The sequence below is a fragment of the Astatotilapia calliptera genome, chromosome 4 (genome assembly GCF_964374335.1).
Source record: "Astatotilapia calliptera chromosome 4, fAstCal68.1, whole genome shotgun sequence".
Taxonomy (NCBI): Eukaryota; Metazoa; Chordata; class Actinopteri; order Cichliformes; family Cichlidae; genus Astatotilapia; species Astatotilapia calliptera.
Window position 1 is genome coordinate 14,124,934 of NC_137425.1, and position 20,553 is coordinate 14,145,486.

Genomic DNA, 20,553 nt, shown 5'->3' on the forward strand with positions numbered 1-20,553 from the left:
GCCACGGCGAGGTCACTGGGTTGCATTTGCTAACAATGAATCAGTGAGATCACGCTGATGAATAAGGGCACTTTGGAGAGCTTGTGTTGCTCTTTCTTAATTTTACTATAGATATATAGACTTTTTTTTAAAAATACTTAAAAAAAAAGCCCCTTTCCATTGAGCTTTTTTCCACAGAAGGAAAAAGAGGAAATTACAACACAGACATAATTTTTTTGGTTTTTAAAAAGTCCCAGTTTAAATTGGCCCTCTTAATATTTGTGTCATGTATCAAAAATAATAAAAATTTCTAATATTGCTAATTGACTTACTAAGTCTCTCTTTCTTTAATGCTTGGATAGGATAAGATGATCCGCGTGTTTGATCCCCGAGCCCAGCTGGCACCTGTTCAGGTAAGTCTCCAGTAAAAAGTCATCACAATGCTGCCAAAGGAACAACTGCAGCTGCTCTCTGGGCATTGTAACACTTGTAACTGTGGTCCACTTCTTGCTTTTTTTTGTGGCGTGGGATTTTGTTTACAGTGTAGAAGAAATAGAAAATCATCTCTCTTCAAAGTACCTATTGGTAGAATAACCACCCTGTTCATTGTCACTGTGCTCTACTGCCATTTACTGTAATATAAGCCCCTTTACTTTCCCGCACTCCATCTAGTGACAAACATGTTAACAGTAACCAAGAATGCTCACCACTGGCCACTCACAGTAATTCATCTACTACTGATTTATGGAAGTGCTGCACACGATGTCATCGCTGCTCTTTAATTCCCACGGGTACCCATCCCAGCCCTCATCCCTCCTTTTTTTCCCCTTTCTCCTCCACTGGGAATCAGCTTTGAGCCAATTTTATCCACCAGCAATGAGGGAGTGGAGTGGTAGGGCATTTGTGTGCTAAGGGGATGAGGAAGAAAAGATGAAGTGGGGGAGGCATGAGTGAGTGTTGCGAGAGGCAGCTCAGTATAGTGCAAATAATCTCACACATTTCCACAGTGGACCTCCCAGGCTGATTTAATTACTGGGGTAGTATTGTGCCTGATGGTCTCTTGTTCACATTTGTAAATATAAAGAATCTTGCAAAAACACAACATGAAGCAGCAGCTTTAATATATTATATCACAGAAATACCTGGAAGGCACAGCAGGCTGTATGGAAGTGAAGCATATTTGTGGGTTCATGCACCTGCGAACATGTGAAGACATTTGTATCTGCTCACACTGCACAGTATGTACTCGCCCATGTGTTCTTTATTTGTTTTGAATCTTTCGAGACCTTTATGTAAGGGTTACAGTTTCAGAGGTATGTCTCTGAAGTCAGCGAGGCAGCAAAGGAAAGGGTATGCAGATGATTTTATTTGTGCCACACGTCTTACTGCCTGTATAATGGAGTGAATGGGTGTCTGTTTTCTGAGGTAACATGAGCTGATTCTCTCCAGTCTTTGAACCCAGTTGTTTACATCAGGTGTCTCAGTGTTGATGTCATTTTAGCACACTGCTGTTCTGCAGCCTGTTGGAATTTTCTGCACAGGAGGATTTTCTCCCCAGAAATCCAATGCAGACTTTAAGAAGATGTGTCCAGCAGTGCTATAAATTGCCTGAAAATATGATATTCCAGGCAACTTGGTGCAGCCAAAGGGTGTCATTAGTTTAGATTAAATCAGTGCTGGGTAGTCTGTCTGTCTCAAACAGTGTCTCCAGTAGGAGCCAGTGGTTCCTAGTGGCGGGGATATGCTGCACTAGGACATTTTAGGAATGGGGAGAACCAAATACGTGAAAAGGCAAGGTCTTTGGGTCAGTTTAAAAAAAAATTTCCTAAACGAGTACTGCACAGATTTTGCACTTCACATCTATTCTTCCCAGTTCTGCTGCATCTGAATAATCCTGGAGATTCCATCATTTTTTATCCACATACATTTTTTGATTGAGTCTTAGCTCATTTGGTCGATGACCTGATGAGCTCAGTGGATGCAGTCGAGAGGCATCTATCAACAATCCGTTCATTCACAACAATAATTGCTGCTCCTCTCAGAGTATTGTTCAGAACTGAATCAAAGTTACTCACAATGATTACCTGATGTGTCTCTTTTGGGAGTAGGGGTTCAAAATCAAGATTATATTTGCCATTTCACGTTCACATTTTTCCATTTTCACTAGAATGTTTTTAAAGAGTAAGTTTAAAATGCATGGGTAGACTGGTGTCTTTTTTAATGTTTGAATGATTCGTAGATCAGTGTTAAGTGGTTTAACAAACTAAAAAGATTCTTCTGAAAATGGTCAAGTATAAGGCCTGGAATCAAAATAATTTAAAAAGCAGCTTATGGCATGAAAAACTTAAAAAAAAACAGGCAGAGCATTTGCTAAGACTAGAAACGACTGAGTATTATATGGCTAGAAAAAGGCTAAATTATGTCACATTCTCCCTGTGCCACATCTTCCATATTACTTCCTTTATTACAAGAGATAACAAATGCATTGTCAACACTTTTCTATCTAAGCAGTGCAGCTATTGTCAGAGATCTTTATTAATGTAGTAAGCAACCACAGTAGGAGACAGACTGAAGGTTTACTCTTGTTTTTATGCTTGCTTAACTCTCGTTTCTTCTTTTTTATTTTCTGTATAAGATATATAAGAAGCTAATGATAGACTCCTTTAGACTCTTTTTATCCCTCCCTCTCCCAGCTGGTCTGCAACAAAATTGTCAATTCAAAAATGGTTTGTGGCTTTAAAAAAAGTTTTCTTAGACTGCTTGCCGCAAGGACACTCAGAGACCATTGAGCCAAGTCTGCTAGCCTCTCCACCCTCTTTGTTTCTCTCTTTGCTTTCTCTGATTAATGTGTGTCTTTGCCTCGCAGACTACTAATATGTGCAGATATGTGATTCAGCAAACTGAGATTCTCTGTAGTCAGCACATTAATTCACCACCTCAAACCAAGGAGAGCTGGGATCCAGATCAAAGTTATGAGAGGGTTTGCTCTTGCCTTTTTGGTTTTGCATTCTCTCCCTTTCTTCTTTTGCTTCTATAACAGAAAACCAGAAGGTCCTGCTTTGAAAAGCTTTGGTCTGGGCCCTCTGAAGAGTGGGCAGAACCTCACCCATACAGCTTTCAGATGTGTTTCTCTGTCAAAAGAATGGGAGAGCCACTGCCACTCCTATTAGCACCAGATCTGCTGAAGGGTGTGGGTGCTGAATCCTTAACACACTGAAACATGATGAGTGCAGTAATTCTGATGCAGAGAAGAGTGGGAGCCACAAAGCAGTTCGACACCATAAAACATAACATAGCACAACATTTCACATTGCATGAGTGGTTTCGATGAGATTCCACAAAATAGTTTGTTTGTTTCTGACATGAAGGCATTTTCAAGCACTTTCTCCACTTTGCATTTTCAATGGTTTGTTGTTGTAGATGTGATGCGATGGCAGGGAACGGCCATTGTGGCCACAAAGTAAACAGAGGGGCAGAGAAATGGCCAAACTATGCGAATTTGTAACCTCACTGGGAGGTCTGTTTTCCTTCCTGCTTGAGCGCCAGTCAGTTGTCTTCATCAGGAGACGCCGCAACTCTTCTCTGAAAAGACTTCTGGGGGAAGGATATTGTAAGAAAGCTGGGGAGCATTAGGGTAAAGCACGAGTTTCTCCAATTTTCAATCCGAATTTCCCTGGAGTAAACAAAGTGAAATGTATACATCTAACAGAAATGTTTTTCTTTTGCCCGAATTTGGAAGGAAGCCGACGTATCATTTGCAACACTCATCTGTGTAGTGCTGATCCAATAAGTGATTGTACTGGCTATTCTCCTCCTCCCTTAAGGACTGCAAAAGAAATTTGTATTTTCCAGGTATTTTTAGGTAGTTAACAGTCACTGGATATATCACAGGAATGAGAAATAACTCAAGGTAAATGCAGGCTTATTGATCGGTTCCTCAAAAAGCAGGTGCGCTCATGTAGATGTAATAATGAGGAGTTATTTGTTATAATGGTGGCTCTTGCGAAAACAAGAACAAGGCTAAAGAGAAATGTTAAAAAATTAGAAGAGCAGGAGTGCCATGCAGCTCACCTGCTAAAACCATTAAATGACATGCAGTGTAAAAGCCCCCATCACACTGTCCTAGACGCGGGTCGGCGACTACCAAGGTGGCTACTATTTACTAGGGATGAATTTGTATTCCCCAACCAGTTAGTGTGTGGTTGCTAGAGGTTCATGCCTTTCACTGGGTGAAACCGGTTGCAAAGAGGTTTACGGTTCAGCTGAATTCCACTTTGCATTATACGTTTAAGAACTCATTTGAAAGAGCAGGTCATCGAACGGTCAGAAGGTTGGTGGATTAATTCCTGACCTTTCATATCAAAGAATCAGTAGATACTGAACCCAGAGTTGATCCTCTATGCATCTGTACGTTACCGTGGCGATCTGATGCTATGCAAACCAATGGCAACATGGTTTTCTGTACAGCACTGTATACCTTTTTGCAATAAATTTAATCTTGCAGCTACAGGCAACCTTCAGCAACTCACCATCTGGTCAGCGAATACACAGTTTTCCCTAGCAACCTGTCATTGCCAGAGGGGCATAGACTGCTGTTTAGGCCACTAGGAGTGAGTGGGGCTTTAGGAAGCAATTTTACAGCAGCTACCAGCCACCTCCAGCTGCAACTTGCCAACCAGTCAATACATAAACACTTTGCTAAGGGGTAGTTGACTGGGACTTCACACGCAAACAATAAGAAAAATAGGAATTAAGAATCCTAAGCAGAAGACAAGCAAAAGTTAGATGAGATAGTTTAAGAGATGGGTTGCAAAGATGGTTTAGGAAACAGCTTCTATTGTGTTATGGGATGAATTCTTTCAAATTAAGTATTTTGTGGAGATCATTCCAGCAAATACAGTATTAGGAACTGTGACACAGGTTTTATTGTGCACCTGATTGGATTTTGCGAGGCACTCCTCATCCTCCACAGCATCCAGAACCATGAGCTGGGACACAGCTGGTGCCTTGGTTCCTCCAAAGGCAGCCTAGTTGAGTGGGGCTTGCTCATCCCTGTGGCCAGCACTGAATTGGGTTCTCCCTTAGCCAGGTGGAGTAAATATAGGCCCTAATTACAGCCCTGCTCCTGCTGTATTTATGGGAAATAAGACTGCACAGGGTAATTAAGGTCTTGGACAGAAAGAGCAGTGTATATACTGCATCTGTAATCAGTGCAAGTGTGTATGTATGTGCACAAGCGACAGTTGTTAGGTAGTTGGCGCACGGAAGACGGGTTCAATTTCAGATTAAATTTTTTCGTTTTTTCCTCTGGACATCTTTTATTTTTTTCCAAGTAAAGGGGCTTTTTGATAAACTTCTAGATATCCTTCAACATACGTTTGGGTTTAAGAGTTACAAATAGATTTTTAAATAGTACATCAACCGCCAACTAATGTCATCCGAAGAACATTATATGATTTAAAGCAAAAATCTGTTAACCACACATTCACTGGGCATATAACATATCCTAGTTAAGCCGTCTCGTTTGTGTCGTAAAGCCTTTAAAATGGTAACATATATCAAAATCAACTGAATCTTTGGATTTCTCTCCAGAATTAAATGACACACAGCATGAGCATAGCAAAGTGGTGAATCATCAAGTACCAAACAAACATTTTTTTTTAAAATCTCTTTGCTATTCTTGGTTCTACCCTCCCTGCCATAACATCCCAATACTGGCCTCCTGTTTACAGATGAGTTTCTTTCACATCTCTTTGTTGCTGGGCCTCCACCCTGTTTTCCTGTACTGAGCTACTCAGTACAAGACTCCTCAAACTCGGCACTCAGGGCACACTGACCTGATCCTAATGGGCCACGTGTCTTTGTGGGCATCTCTGTCTCCTCTCCACTCTCTTGTCTTTTGATCTATCCCCAATGGCTGTGTATTTGCTGAGTGTGTGGTTCTGTATTTGACTTTGTGCCTGTGTGTATACCATGTGTCTTTTAAATTACAGTGCTGAAAATACCCCTCATAGTTTTGGGCCAGTGCTGGCCGTAGAGCTGTCGATCTGTGGTCGCTGGAAGAGGAGGGAGACAGGAAAAGGGAATAGTTTGCTGGACTTGGGGGCCACATTACTCTTTTTCAGCTCGAGCTTCTGCTGCTTGGGGTGAAATTAGAGAGGACCATGGGCTGCCGTGGGTTTGGACTTGAGGAGGGAACACTGGGCAGGGCCAAGGAAAAGCAAAGTGGTTTCAGTGCTATAGCATCTTTTATATCCCGCTATAAATTACACGGAATGAACTCTGTGTTAGCCGTTCTTGTATTTATAATTACAGGCATAATAAACTACACTTGGATGTCCGTCTTATCTGCGTTTCTTTGAATTCTTATAATTGTGAAAAAATAAGAGCGCATATGTGTGTGTGTGTGTGTGTTTGGAAAATGTGCGATCACTCTCAGATTACTCATTACAGGCTGAATAAACTACAGGCAGGCATGATGAGCTTAGATTGTGTGTGGACTCTGGCAGGCAGCACAAAGAAGCTCTTTGACTGCTGCAGAATAGTTTAGTTTGTATCACTGATGTCGACCCAAAGGGACAGCCATGAAGGAGAAACACTCAGAGACGTGATGTGAAATGGATGGACTTAATTTTGGTGTTTGTGCCTCTGCATTTGGTTTATTTGATGCTTCATTTCTTGTGCAACTCCGTGCATAAGAAAGAGCGGTTGAGGTGAAATTAACTCACTCTAGTACATTTTATTCCCATAGATTTAATCTTTGTGATGTGTGGATTTTGGATCAACCGTTATTATGGAAGGACTGCAACAATCAGCTGATATCAAATTATGAAATCTGTGTTGTTATAGTTCATTAGTGTGAACACATGCAGAAAGATACTGCAGTGCAGTGACTTGATGCAAAATGTGCAGTCAGCATTTCATATGTTCGTCCATCCATTGATTCATTTTCTTAACAAAATATCCAGTTCAGGGTCGTGGGGAGCTGGAGCCTGTTATTGATCGAGACGCTGGGTGAACCCTGGACAGATCGCTAGTCTATCACATACTAACACTATGGTCAATTTAGAACCTAACATGCATGTCTTTGGACTGCGGGAGGAAGCAGTTGTACCTGGGGAGTACCCACACAGGCACAGGGACAACATGCAAACTCCAACACAAAGGGGCCCCCAGCTGGCTTTCTTACTGTAAGGTGACAGTCCTAAGCACTACACCACTGTGCTACTTCTTTTCTATGTATTGGCTTTAATTTTCCAAATTGAATTTAAGAAGACAATTGCACTTCCAAGTTCAATTAGTTTTTGTTGTATGCTTTTGATAAGAGAGGCGGCTGGTGCTCAGGTCATCTACTAACTGGAAAGTTGGTGGTTTGATCGCTGGCTCCTCCAGTCTGAATGCTAAATATCCTTGGGCAAGATGTTGTCCTGTGACACATCTGTCGAAATGTATGTGAATGTTAGGTAGAAGAAAGTGCTTATATGAGTGGGTGTGAATGATTGAATGAGGCATGTTGTATAAAGCGCTGAGTGCTCAGGTAGAGAGGAAAATCTCTATATAAAAACCAGTCCATTTACCATAAGAACACTTGGCTGTTCGAAGTTGAGTTTCATAGTTCATGTTTGACCTTGGAAGCAGGAGCTGACACGATTATAAAGGAAATCCTATGTTTACTGTTAAATAAATATGATATCACTTGTTTTAGAGGCTGGAGAGGAGTTAGTAGAAACATGATAGAATAAATGTATGTGAGTGAGTAGGAGACAGGTGACAAGATTAGAAGTTAGTATATCGGAGCGAACATTCAGGTTGAGATTTGTGGAGACAGAAAGAGGCAAGGTTGAGATGTGTTGGACATGTGCAGAGAAGCGATAGTGCATATACTGGAGAAAGGATGTTGAACACAGGAGATTCATGGATTTAGTGAAAGGGGACCTGCAGAGGAGTGATAGAGGAGGATACTCGGGACGAGGTAAGACGGAGGCAGGTGACTTGTTGAGTAGCCAAAAGAAGAGAAGGAGGATCCCTGACAAAAAAATATTTTTTTATTAACAATATTTGCCGATATACAACTATGTGATCTTATAAAATTTTAATCTGCCTCAAAATATAATAGAAATATTGACTTTGATTGAAGCAATTTCCTCAAGTCCCCGGCTGTGGAGGCTTAATTTAAAGCCAAACCTCTCGTTAATATTCAATGGAGTATTAAAATATGCATCTAGTGTCAATACAAACTCTCATAGTTTCATAACTGTTCAGTATTCTACCAACAAGTTATTTCTGATTGCAGAAGATCCGTGCTTGCCAGAGAATGAAGTTTCACTTCCCGCAGAATGAAGCTTGTTTAGAGTTCGGAGAATGTCTAATACTAACACCACAGGGATATGGAGGCAACGTTGTGAAATGTGAAATATAATGTCTTTAAAGAACCGGAACTTATTCCAAGAATATGTCACGGGCTTACTCAAAGCTGAGCTCCGAATTCCAGCTACACAAACAGCATAATTTAACTTTAAACTGAGCCAAAAATGCTTCTGTGTTTTAAAAAGTATTTGTCTATATACCAGTATATCTGAACATGGCTGGAACCGGGCAATTTGTGGAGGGAAAAAAATGTTTCAAACGATTTAAGGGACAGGCTTTCATGTGCTGTTAAACAGCTTTTTAGTGCTAAATGTTTTCAACATCAATTTCTCATCCTGAATATAAACGTGCCATATCAGAAATATTCCTGTTTACCTTCCCACAGCGTCTTCAGAACATCCTCTTTTTCAGTAAGTGTGCAGCAGACTGCACACAGTGGTGCGGTTGAACAAATTTTCACATTTTACATGTAATGCCAGTGAAGACTGTTATACGTACATTAGTTTTATTTTCTTTATCGCAACACATCTTCACTGTTTGTATAAGTTATGCTACAGATTCAAGACTCTATACAGTTGTTATATGTTACAATCTGCCAAAGTCAAGCTGCCTGTTAGTAGGCTGATCCAACCTTTGACCTCCTAGGGGCTGTCGTATTTTGTCGCTGGTGCACACATAATTCCATGTGATGTTTCTGTCCTACTCCTGTGGTTTGTCTTTATGTGAATACTCACCGTCCTCCTCAATCAGTATCATGCACAGTATTTTGTGCTTGTATCTTTTCTCCATCAGACCCTGCTGAGTTCAGGACCTTGTAATGGCCAGTGGTTAACTCAGCCCAGATGTTGTGCCCCCTCCCCCGTTTTCCTCTTTCTTTCCTTTTCTCTCTCAATCTCTGCTCCCTGTGTTACTGGCTGCCGCCCCGCTGCCAGTCTTAGTTACTTTCAGGGAAACTGAGGAGACTCTTTCCTAATGAGGAGTTTTTCTATCCAGGCAGCTCAGCTAAACAGTGGCAGAAAATGTGGCTGTTCTATTAGCAGAATTGGATGGAAAACGTCTCAGTTATGATTACTTTACCAGTGCTTAGTTTGTGACCTACAGTCTCTTCTCTATGCGCATTGACTCTTTGTAAGCTATGTGATGTCTCAAAGCATGAGGGGTTGGGGGGAGTAGCGGGGCCAAAGGTTTGAGGGGGTGTTAGCTCCATTAACAATCCAGATTTGTGTTTGTGGGTGTGTTTTTCAGAGGACAGGGGGTAAAAGAGTGGATGCCAGCTGGCAGCACCGAAGCCCTTTGCTCACATGTGTGTGTTGTTTGTGGAGCGGAGGCCCCATTAGTGTGCTGGCTGCTCTGAGACTCCCATTTTCCAAGTAATGAAGACTCTGTGCACACATGTGGGTCACACCTGGAGCCAAAAATAGTTGATGATTAGCTCTTTTTTTTTTCCTTGTCTTTTTTTCCCCTGCCGCATCCTGAGATAATGGATCCACCGCCATGGGAATTGGCTTCTTTTTTAGCTTGTCTGTCATTTTTTCTCTGAATCTGCGTTTTCTTTGATTTGAGGGCAGGCTAAGAAGAAAGAGTTGGAAAACAGGGATCAGTTCACATGGGAATCGGTCGCTTCATCATTATTTTTAAATGGGATAGAAAAATATAATGAACCGACATCAGCGCCGTTTCAGGATCTTATAAGCTCCAATTTTACTTCACCTCAGTTTGCCCTCATTATCTCTGCTTTAGTTTTCAGCATGACCTTAATTGCCTATTTTGCTGTTTTACTTATATGATGCATTTAAAAAATACAGATTTTTTTTTTCTGTGTTCTGTTTAAAATTGGAAAAAGCATGCTGCTCCTGGAGGAATTACAGGAGAAGGGAGAAGTCTGCTTTGGAGGTAGAGCAGCAGAATGTGATGTGAATGAGCAGGTGTGTGATGCTGCGTGTGAATTGACCTGAGGATTAGTTATTATTTGGGTTGCACTTTCCTTGTGTGGAGTGGGTTCTCTTTGGACCTCCTTCGGGCTCCACGAGGAGTGCATGAAAGATGTATTGCTGTATGCATTCAATGACATCTACAATAGAAATCACCACATCTGGAGAGCCTGTGAAATGCCAAACAGCATAAGCAGAAGCTGACCTGTCAGATTGTGATGAGACTTGCATCCATATGCTGTGCAGTAGACCTCCACTGTAGAAGGAGAGAGCAGGAACTGAAAGACATCTGAGGCCAGCCTCAGAGTGCCCTCAGGAAATAAAGAACAGCGTGGGCTCTGTCCAAAACTAGGCTTGTTGATCTTAGTTTGACGAAATGGTGGCGATATTTCACATAAAAAATACAGCCTGTGTTTTCTCTCTATGATATCTTTAATCACATAATTCAAGTGGAAAGCACTTGAATTCATTTCATTAGCTATGTAATCACTACAATGTGATTTACATGATAAACAGTAATGTAACTAAAATTATTTCAACAATTTCCCATGTTATATTGAATATACAAAGCTCCTTTAAGACTTCGATATATAAAGTTCTGCAATAAGGAATGTCAAACTCATTATATTGTGAAAAAGATAAACAGTTTATGCAGTGATTATGTCATTATTGTATAATTGCAGATAATTGGCAAAATAACAGTATAGATCAAGCTGAATAATAGTGTTGTTTTACTAAAATGTGTCATATCATACCAATAAATCACTGGTGGAATCCAAATGGGAAAATGTAAGTGTTATACATCATTTGCAGCAGCTTTAAAACCACCTTTGTAATAATGTATACAGGAGCTCTTAAAACAGGCTCAACTTGATCACTGGCAGCAGGTCTTTTGGGTTTTTTGAGCGGTAGGGTGGGGTCTCTGTGGATCAGTCGTGACCTGCATGGCACATCCCCTCGGATGCTTCAGTGGATGGTGGATATGGGTTGTTTGGAGACTGTGATTGTCTCTTTGATGTGTTCCTTCAGTTGCTCCAAAGCAGTTTTTGTGGTGCAGCAGGGCACATGTTCCTGCTGGGCAAGGCTACAGCCACTGGGGATCGTCATTGCCATGAAGGGGCAGCTGTTTTTTTAACAATGTTTCAGCGGGTGGCATGTGAGACTGTGACATCTCTGTGCACATTTTTAGGCTGTTTTCCGTATTGCATAAACTTAACTATAGCTATTCAGCACAAGCCCCAGAGGACTTGCAACTTGTGTTTTAATTCAAAAAGGATTGCTTTGAGATGGTTTTGTACTGTTGGGCAGAGGTTTCTGCTGTTAGCATCAATAAAATTCTTGCTTTAAACCACATAGCAGTGGTATTTTTGCAAAAAAAAGAAAGATTTAGATGTTCAGTATTGAAAAATTTCCCAAAATATTCACCTTAATCTCCAAGGGGATGCACATGCAGAATGGCCTCTATTCCAGTGCTATTACACTGATTCTGAGCATTGGACACAGGTGTGCATACCTGCATAGGTGCTAAATGTTTTTCCTCTCCAAGGCCAAAGTATGTAATGAGTTCTTAACAGTGGAAACTATTGAGCATGGAGAGAGGAGGGTGGTGGCGGCGGGGGCTGAAATTCTGGCTCACACAAGTCTTTTAAATGCTACATCCTTTTCCAACAAAAGCAAGCCTGGGTCATCTTTTACTAATTGAGTCTCATAAGACAACAGGTTCTGCTGCAATTTGTGGTTTCATGCAAGAGCTAAATGGAAATTTTCCTGGAGTGAAGCTGCTGAGTGTTAGAAGGCATGTTGTAATTGGGAGAGGAGAATGAGCTGTTTGTTAGCATAGCAAAGACGAGGTAATTAATCAGTGTGTCACTCAGCTTCCCCATGCTTGGGTGTTTCACATGCAGTGTGCAAGAGGTCAACACTTGGGCAATAGCCATTGAAATTAAATCCAGTTTTTGAAAGATATAAGCCTGGTTGGGATTTTATACACTTGCCTCATCTCATTGTCCCTTTAGGCTAGCACCTGCTGTGGCCATTATAATCCCATTAAACTACTTGTTCTCATATTTATTGTGATCTTTTTTTCCCGTAATATCAATAATTTCACAGGTCTTTGAAATCAATACAGGAAAGCTCCAATACCTAACTTTAATTACTGAATATAAACAATCATTTTGGAACGGAAGCAATTAAAGGAACAGCCTCCAGTATTTACACAGGGTAAAGGATTCCTGGAGTATAATGACACGGACGTGAAAATGACATGCTTTGCACACGTGTGCCTCTCGATTGACTCTCAGCGCTCGCAACTCATGCTTCTATGCAAAGGCATGGGGGTATACTTTGAAGATGTGAAGCCTCTATGATGTGGTTTCAGAGAGGGAGTGCAGCCAGCCAACTGTATCCGTCGCAGCTATGAAAGAGCCATAAATGACAACAGGCACTAAAGGGCTGGGTCAGGCTACAAAGACTGAGCAGCCTCGTGGGGTCTTCAACAGTGTTGGCATGATTAATTGTGTAGGCTCCGGCTCAGTCAGAAACGCTCTTCTATTTTTTTGCACATGAAAAAAAAAAGAAAACAAAAGAATTGTCTCTTTGTTATTGTGGCTCAGGTCTGGCGTGCAGATTCTCATCACCCCGAGTGTTGGCAGTTCTTGCTGTCATCAGCAAGATCATTCCTCCCTCTGTCATTTGTGCCCTATCCTGACCCATGAATCTCTGGTTGGATTTAAAAGACTGAGCCACTAAGTGCATCTCTGTAATAGTCATTGCTTGAACCTTAACCACAATAACCATCAAAAACCCTGGAGATCACCAAACATACACTTGAAATCTCCTCTGGCTGGATTTTGCTTCTTTTGGACTGAAAGACTGATTTGGGGGAATTTACTGGTCCCGTTAATCAAGATAGTTCCAGGAACCAGCTAAGTCTGTATGGTGTGCTGAGCCAAGGAAAACTTCTGTGACCTTGGATGGTTTTCCCAGAGGGAGGCCCCTGCTAGTAGGCACACTGTTGGTATCGTCAGAGTGGTGCGATTGGGTCCAGTATGTTTTCCCGGGATCCTGGAAAGTGGTGAGCATAGCGAAGGCTGGTGCTGTTGGCTGCTGGATTTCTAGCAGTGGCCAAATTCCCCAATTAGCAGCCTGGCTCATATATACAGTTTTTGCACCACTTAAGTGTTTAATTTCTTCGGCAGATAAAGTGATTTGTTCACATAGCCCAGACCAAAAATCACAATCTAAATCTAAAGCTGCCTTGGAGTTGAGCTTCTGATAGATTTTTATGACATTCTAGTGTATGATTCATGGCTTTATTATACAACTCTATTATCTTAGATAGAATTTAACTGATCCCTTTTCTAGATGCTGTGAGAGTATGCTTAATCCATCAGTCACCCATGTTTAGGCAGCTGTGATCTCCGGGTTTGCAGTGGTCTAAAATAAGCAATTAAATAAGTTCAGTGCCTTAAATATTTTGAGTAAATGAATCTTAGATTACATGTGAAGTTTTAACAGGACTCTGTGGATTCCTGTGAAAAGTATACCTTTACTGCTTCCATAGGAATTAAGATGGTAAGCAGTAGTAGAAGTATTGCTAATGAAATGCATTCAATTAATTGATCATCAGTAAATGTGAGCACCTCTACAAAACCACAAGTTTTTGGCAGTTTGGTGGTAGTTAATACAATGTTGAGGAGGTAAGACGTTTCCAAATAATTTAAAATCTATTGTTCTACAGCAAAAAAGATTGTTAACAAATGGAAGCATTGAGGACAGTTACCAATCTTCCAGTGTCCCAGCAAATGCATATCAAGGTCAGACCATGTAATGCAATGCTACATTTCAGACACTACAGTCCTCAGTTAGCATGTTCAGAAACATCAGAATCAGAGTACTTTATTCATTCATTTGTGAAGTTGCTTTTGAGTAAACCAATAGACGTCTGAAGCAGTTTTCCTTGAACAGACAAGACCAAAGTGGAAATATTTGATTATAATGCACAGCATTATGTTTGGTTAAAGCCAAACACAGCTTATCAGCACAACCACGTCATACCAACTAAAGCTTGGGCTAATTTTTGGTCATGCAACAAGACGATGAGCCGAAACACAGCAATAAATCGACTACAGAATAACTGAAAAATAAAGGAATCAAGGTGCTGCAATGGCTCAGTGAAAGTTCAGACCTCAACCCGACTGAAATGCTGTGGCGGGACCTTAAGAGAAATAAATGCCCACCGACCTCAAAGAACTGAAGCAATATTGTAAAGAAGAGCAGGCCAAAATTCCTCCTTCAGTGCCATTTAGTCTCTATGATTTATTTTCTTTTTCCTGAAACGAAAAGCAAAAAAAGCAAAACTAAAAACAACATGCATCGCAGCATTGCACCTGCTATCTCACATTGAAGGAACTCTAGGACATATGATGTATATTCAGAATGTGGGGCATGTGTAGGATGAAACTGAGAAAACACGTCTTTGATCCCCCTAAGATTGATGTTTCCAGTGTAAAGGTGGACTATGTGCCTTTTCCTCATGATTCATTTCCCATTTCTACTCATCTCTCTCTTAAGCTCTCCACACTTTCTCATCTATTAGAAAGTAAAAGTGGATGCATTTAAAAGGGAGAAGAAAATCTAAACATCTGGCTTAAAGAAAAGACTTCTGTATATTCCATTGTAGCTGGATGCTATTTATATATCTATATATTTATCTATATATAGATATATATATGTAAACTTGGGGAAAGTCCAGTGTGTAGAACCTCCCCAGGGGCTGCAGGCCTTGCCTGTTGTCTGCAGAGTAGACGTGGCCCCTTAGCTGTGCTCATTGTCGTGTTGGCTCACATCTCAGTTCATCTTGAGCGGGACATTTCATTTGCTGACACAGGGGAAATGAGACAGGCGGAAAAATTGACTGTAGGCAAGTCAAAAACGAAAAAATAAGGATGTCTGTGTGGTAAATTGTAAAAGTTAATGCTATTAGTAAGCTCTGTAGCTGCATTTTATTGTTGGAAAATAATCTGGCCCACTGTGTGTAAGAATTTTAGGATCAAAATGTGAACCCACGAGCATTAAAGATTGACAGCAAGCAGGATTGTTTTGGTTCTTTGACGCTGATCAGTCTGCAAGGCTCTAAAATAAATGCGAGTTATTTTAATCACAATAGTGTCAACACCAAAAAAATTCTATATGCATTGTGAATTCAGGAAACATTTCAATTACATGGAAATGGGGTCATATTATGGATTTATGCTGTTACAGCTGGATTTACACTGTTGTCCACCTGCTGACCCTGCACATTAATTTTCATTTTCAGGAAGGGAGACAGCAGAAAAGGCAGTGTGCAAAAATAAGAAAAGGGACTGTGTCTTCCTGACTTTGGAGAATTGAACAAAAAAAAAAAATAGTATGGTTCCAATTAACAGAGAAAAAGCGGCGGTAGGCGGCAGAGGAAATGAAAGCATAAAACGGCTGGTTTGATTACCATCTTCCACCCACCCCCCGACCCACCCCAACTCTCTTCTTCGTCTTACCTCCCCCTCTGTCCTATTTCTAGTAGAAGCTTCTGTGGAGTCCGAGTTACATTTAAGACAGCAAATCCTGACCTAAAACACAAGTTAAATGGCCCGTGAAGGCAGAAAAGGATGATGAAAACCGAGCAATCGCTAAAAGACTAATTAGCCACAGATGAAAAGACTGAGAGGGAGTCTGTTTTAAGGGTGATGAAAGCGACGAGGCAAGGAGTTATTGATTAGAGGAGTGGAAATAAAAATAAAAGAAGGCCGATTCTTTGGGGAAAGAAAATGAGGAGCAGGTTGCAGCTGCAATCATGTGATGCAGTGCTGGCAATAGAGAAGCTGATCTGGCTTTGTACGTCATTTTTACATCATTTATAAACTATTAAAACAAATGAATGAGTGTACGTTATGGTTCTGGCAGGTGGATTTTGTTACCTTTAGTCAGAGTTGTACCATGTTAAATACACTACTTTGCAAAAGCCTTTGACGCACTCCTCTTTTCCTGATATTTTGATTCAAGAAGTAAATGTTCTTGTAATTTCTACAGTGGTATTGAGCAATTGTTTTCCAGGCTTTCTAACGGTCTTTAAAAGTTTTTCTTTTTTTTACATTGATTGCTTTAGCACTCATTTTCTGTCCAAACCTGGTATTTAACTAACCCTAACCTATGAATAATTCAAGCATAACAAAGGGACCTAACTCAAAGGATGAATCAGGATGAATAATCTATAAATAACAGACAAGTTAAGAAAGACCCGATTTTGAATTGTATCTTTAGGCGCTTTGTTACTAGCAGAAAATATCAACAATAACACAGTTTGACAGGCATAAAATATTTTTGCACCAGCGATTTCCAAAGACTATTAACCAAAAACTTGTTCTATCTTAGCATTGCGTGCAGTGTATCCTAAACAGATAGGAGGAAACTGGGCAAATGGAGGACAGAAGAAGAAGTGAAAGGAAGACAAAACTTTCTACAGCAGAAATAACCTTATCTGAAAGTCTTGTCCTTAAAAAATAGTAAACAATGCAGCAAAGACCTGACAGATGTATCAGGCTCATCAAGAAGCCAATCTTAAGGAAGGGAAATGGGAAGAAAAGGCTGAGGTATGCCAAATTACACAAGAACTGGAGTGAAAATCAGCAACGACGTGTCTTGTGGAGCAATGAATCCAAATGTCATAGTTTTGGTTTAAACTATCATCAATTGGTACGGAGGAGGGCAGGAAAGAGGTACGACAGTCGGCATCCAAAGTCAGCTGGAGGCTCTGTCGTGAGTTGTGGCTGGTGATTGAAATCTTGTTAAAACTGATGAAATTATAAACATCAAAAAGTACTGTCAGGTTTTGATCCATCATACAGTACCATAGAAAACGGCTGATTGGCAACAGCTTCATTTTCAGCATGATAATGATCCCAAACACACTGCCAATGCAGAAAGTTACAAGAATACGTGATAAATGTGGTCAGACCAAATACTAACCTTTAAGCTTGTTACAATTGTACAAATAGTTTTGGCCTTGTAAACTGTATTTCCATGTATTTTTGCATGTTTTATTAAATCTCTGCACCCATTTCCCATTTTCTTAGCACAATTTAATGAAATTAGGGGTGGTCCAAGACGTTTGTACAATACTGTAAATCTTGTAAGGCAGTTAATGATAGGATTTTCCAAAATTTTCAAATATTATTTAATATAGAGTACACGTAAGATCCCTTTTTTTTAATTTGAGGAAGCTGAGCAGCAGCAGATGATTGACACCTACCAACTTTAAGCCCACATTATCAGACTGGACAGTGTCAACACACTGTTATAAGACAGGATGAAATGAGTACTTATTCTTCCAGTACATTAAATTAAATTCTTGACTGCTGGCGCTCATTGTTGAATACACTCCCATTGAGCTGATATAGAGAACATTGAAAAACTGAACAGAAAGAGGGGCTGTGAAATAGAGGGATGGAGAGATTGTGATAGTTCCCATATGTGCATACAGACACCTGATATTCATCCTGGTGGGTGAATCAACATTCTCGGTGAGTGACACAGATGTGCACACCGTCTGCTCAAGTTCAAAAGTTAAATAGCTGAGGGAGAAGGACAGAAGGAGATGGAATGATCTTCATTTGTTTATATTGAGAGAGGATATTTAATAGACCCATAAAAGCATAATTGGCCAGACTGCTGACTGGCACTTTCCTGTTGCCTGTAAAGTGTTTAACCTCGGTGTAAACCCTGCCTGCTGTCACTTCAGTTTGAATTGCATTATCACTGCCAACAATTCTTTCATCCTTTCTTTTTATCCTTCTTGGGCATTCCTTCTTTATTGTTATTAGACTGAATTCAGTATTTTTATGATTTAGTCTTTAAAATATTTGCCCTGATCTTGATGCGGACGCTTTATTCTTTTCCCAGATGTGATGTCATTTCCTTTACTTCCTTTACTCTGTCATTCGAGCAGGTGTAACTGATCCCCTGTGCATATTTTGTAAATTCATGAAGTGTCTCTCACTTTTTCTCAGCTTATCTGTGATTCCATCCTTTGTTTGGCTTTTAAGGAAACATTTGTCTTGTTTTCCTTTTTTTCTTTTCTGTTACCTCTCTCTTTTTCGCCTCATTTTCAAATGTGTCGTGGTCGATTAGTCAGATATCTGTAAGGTTTAGCTGTGAGCAGGAGAAAGCCTAGGTGAATGGGATTTCAGACAGATTTATGACCCCAGTGGAGAGATACTGTTTGGCAGCATGTATATACACACTCACAAGGTCCAGATGTTGTGTCCTCTGGCTGCCCTCCGGCATCAGTAGTATTGTAGCCCTCTCATGGCTGTGCTACTCTTCCTTAAACTGAAACACTGTTTACTGGGAAAAGGTGAATGGAGCTCAGAAAAACCTCCTAATACTCAGTTGTGCAGGGGCTCCAGTTGCCAGCTGGAGCCACGATGACAGCTTCATTGAGGGGCTCAAAGTTGCACGTGCTTTCAGATCTGCACGTGCCTTCAGATCTGGGTGAAGGATGAGATGTTGCCGTGATATCTGCAGAGAGACTTCAGGCTGGTTTATAAGCCCTGCCTGGCTGCCTCATTGATGGCCTGTCTGCAGTGGCAAAACTAAGCTGTTCCTCTCCAGATGTGGCTCACAAAGGTGAAATGTTGTTTTTTTTTCTTTAAAAAGAATTATGTCTTTTCTTCCTTCCTACTCCACAAGCAGTTCTAAAAATAGGACAGAAATTTATGGTGGTATGAAATGAGGGTCTTGTACAATTGGCTTCTTTAGTATCACTAGCAACATAGATCTAGGGCTTGTGGATGGTATAAAGAGATATGTTTCTTTCTTCTTTCCTTTATTGCCACCATAAGCTTGAAGTCTCTAAACAGCTATTCATGATCTGTAATTGCTACAAACTTTAAGGTTTCCGTGCGGATGAACTTATCATCCTCATTCGTGACAGATTAACTAAAGAGGCTGTTCCCATCAGCCTCAGATGTACTTGGTGTCAGTTTTGGAAATAATAGTGTGTTAATCAGAGACTGTATTTAAAAGGTGGATGTAGCCACAGTGACATCAATCAAATGTGAATCCACTTTTTAAAGTCTTAACTTTATGTTCAATTCAATTTTATTTATATAGCGCCAAATCATAACAGTGGTCAAGGCGCTTTGTATTGTAAGGGAAAGGCCCTAAAATAGTACAGAGAAAGCCCCATCCATCAAACAATCCGCTTTGAGCAACCACTTGGCGGCAGTGAGAAGGAAAATCTCGCTTTTCACAGGCAGAAATCTCCAGCAGAACCAGGCTCTGGGAGGGGTTACCATCTACCTATAGATGTTGGGTGTAGTGAGATTTATGTAAATGTATGACAGTTATCAGCCAAACCACACTAGCTATGTTAGCATATCATCTAAGTCACACTGACTGGTTTATCAAGGTAAATCTAAAGATTTTAGAGAACAACAAAATGCTTAAATTTACTCACATGCTTCTCGGTTGGCTGTTAGTCTAGTTAACTGCCCCACAATCCAAATTACTTTGAGTTTCTCGGGAAGGGCATCTTTATTAGAGCCTCTAATATCTCTACAGTGGATATTAAAAGCATGGACACCACTGTTAAGATGAAAGGCTTTCATGATGTTAAAAAATAAGGCCACAATAAATAATTTCAAAACTTTTCCACCTTTAATGTGACCTTTAGCAGAAATGCCACTATGTACGATTTGACTGAAAAACAAACACATCTGTTTGGGTGGAGAAAAAAGCACAATAAGCGGTCTGTATAAGTGCGCACACCCTTAAACTAATACTTTAAGTACCTTATGATTTAATCAGTATTCAGTGACATTCATTCAGCGGCGTTCCCCTGGATGAGCTGGGTGAGGTGTCCTGGAAGAACGAGTTTTGGGCTTCTTTACTTAGACTGCTGACCTCAACACATGGACCAAATTATTTGATAGATTATTAAAGTATTAAAGAGTATTAAAAGTTCACCAAAAATGCACCTACCAGTTGTTAACGTGTTTAATTCTGGCCCTGATTTTGGTGTTTTAACAGCGAGGGTAACTGGGATTTATCTGCTTTTGCAAAAAAGTATTCAAGCCGTTTTTGACTAATGCTAAATTTAGATTGTAAATAGAGTGAACACCAAATCTCATAAATCAACATAAACATTTACTTTAAGCGTGTGCGGTCAGAGCCATGCCGTGCCCAGTACAGGTCCACAGGAATGGCAACAAGCCTGCAGACTTGGCCTTCTTCACGGGTG

General features: G+C 40.5%; 1 protein-coding gene across 2 annotated transcripts in view; it reads left to right on the forward strand.

The window, feature by feature from the left end:
• Positions 1-20,553, forward strand: part of coro7 (coronin 7) — a 125,689-nt gene that overhangs the window by 9,037 nt on the left and 96,099 nt on the right. For both annotated transcript variants that reach the window (XM_026164950.2, XM_026164947.2), the window contains exon 7: positions 342-392. In XM_026164950.2, the coding sequence (XP_026020735.1) occupies positions 342-392 (51 nt within the window). The remainder of the gene's footprint in view (positions 1-341; positions 393-20,553) is intronic.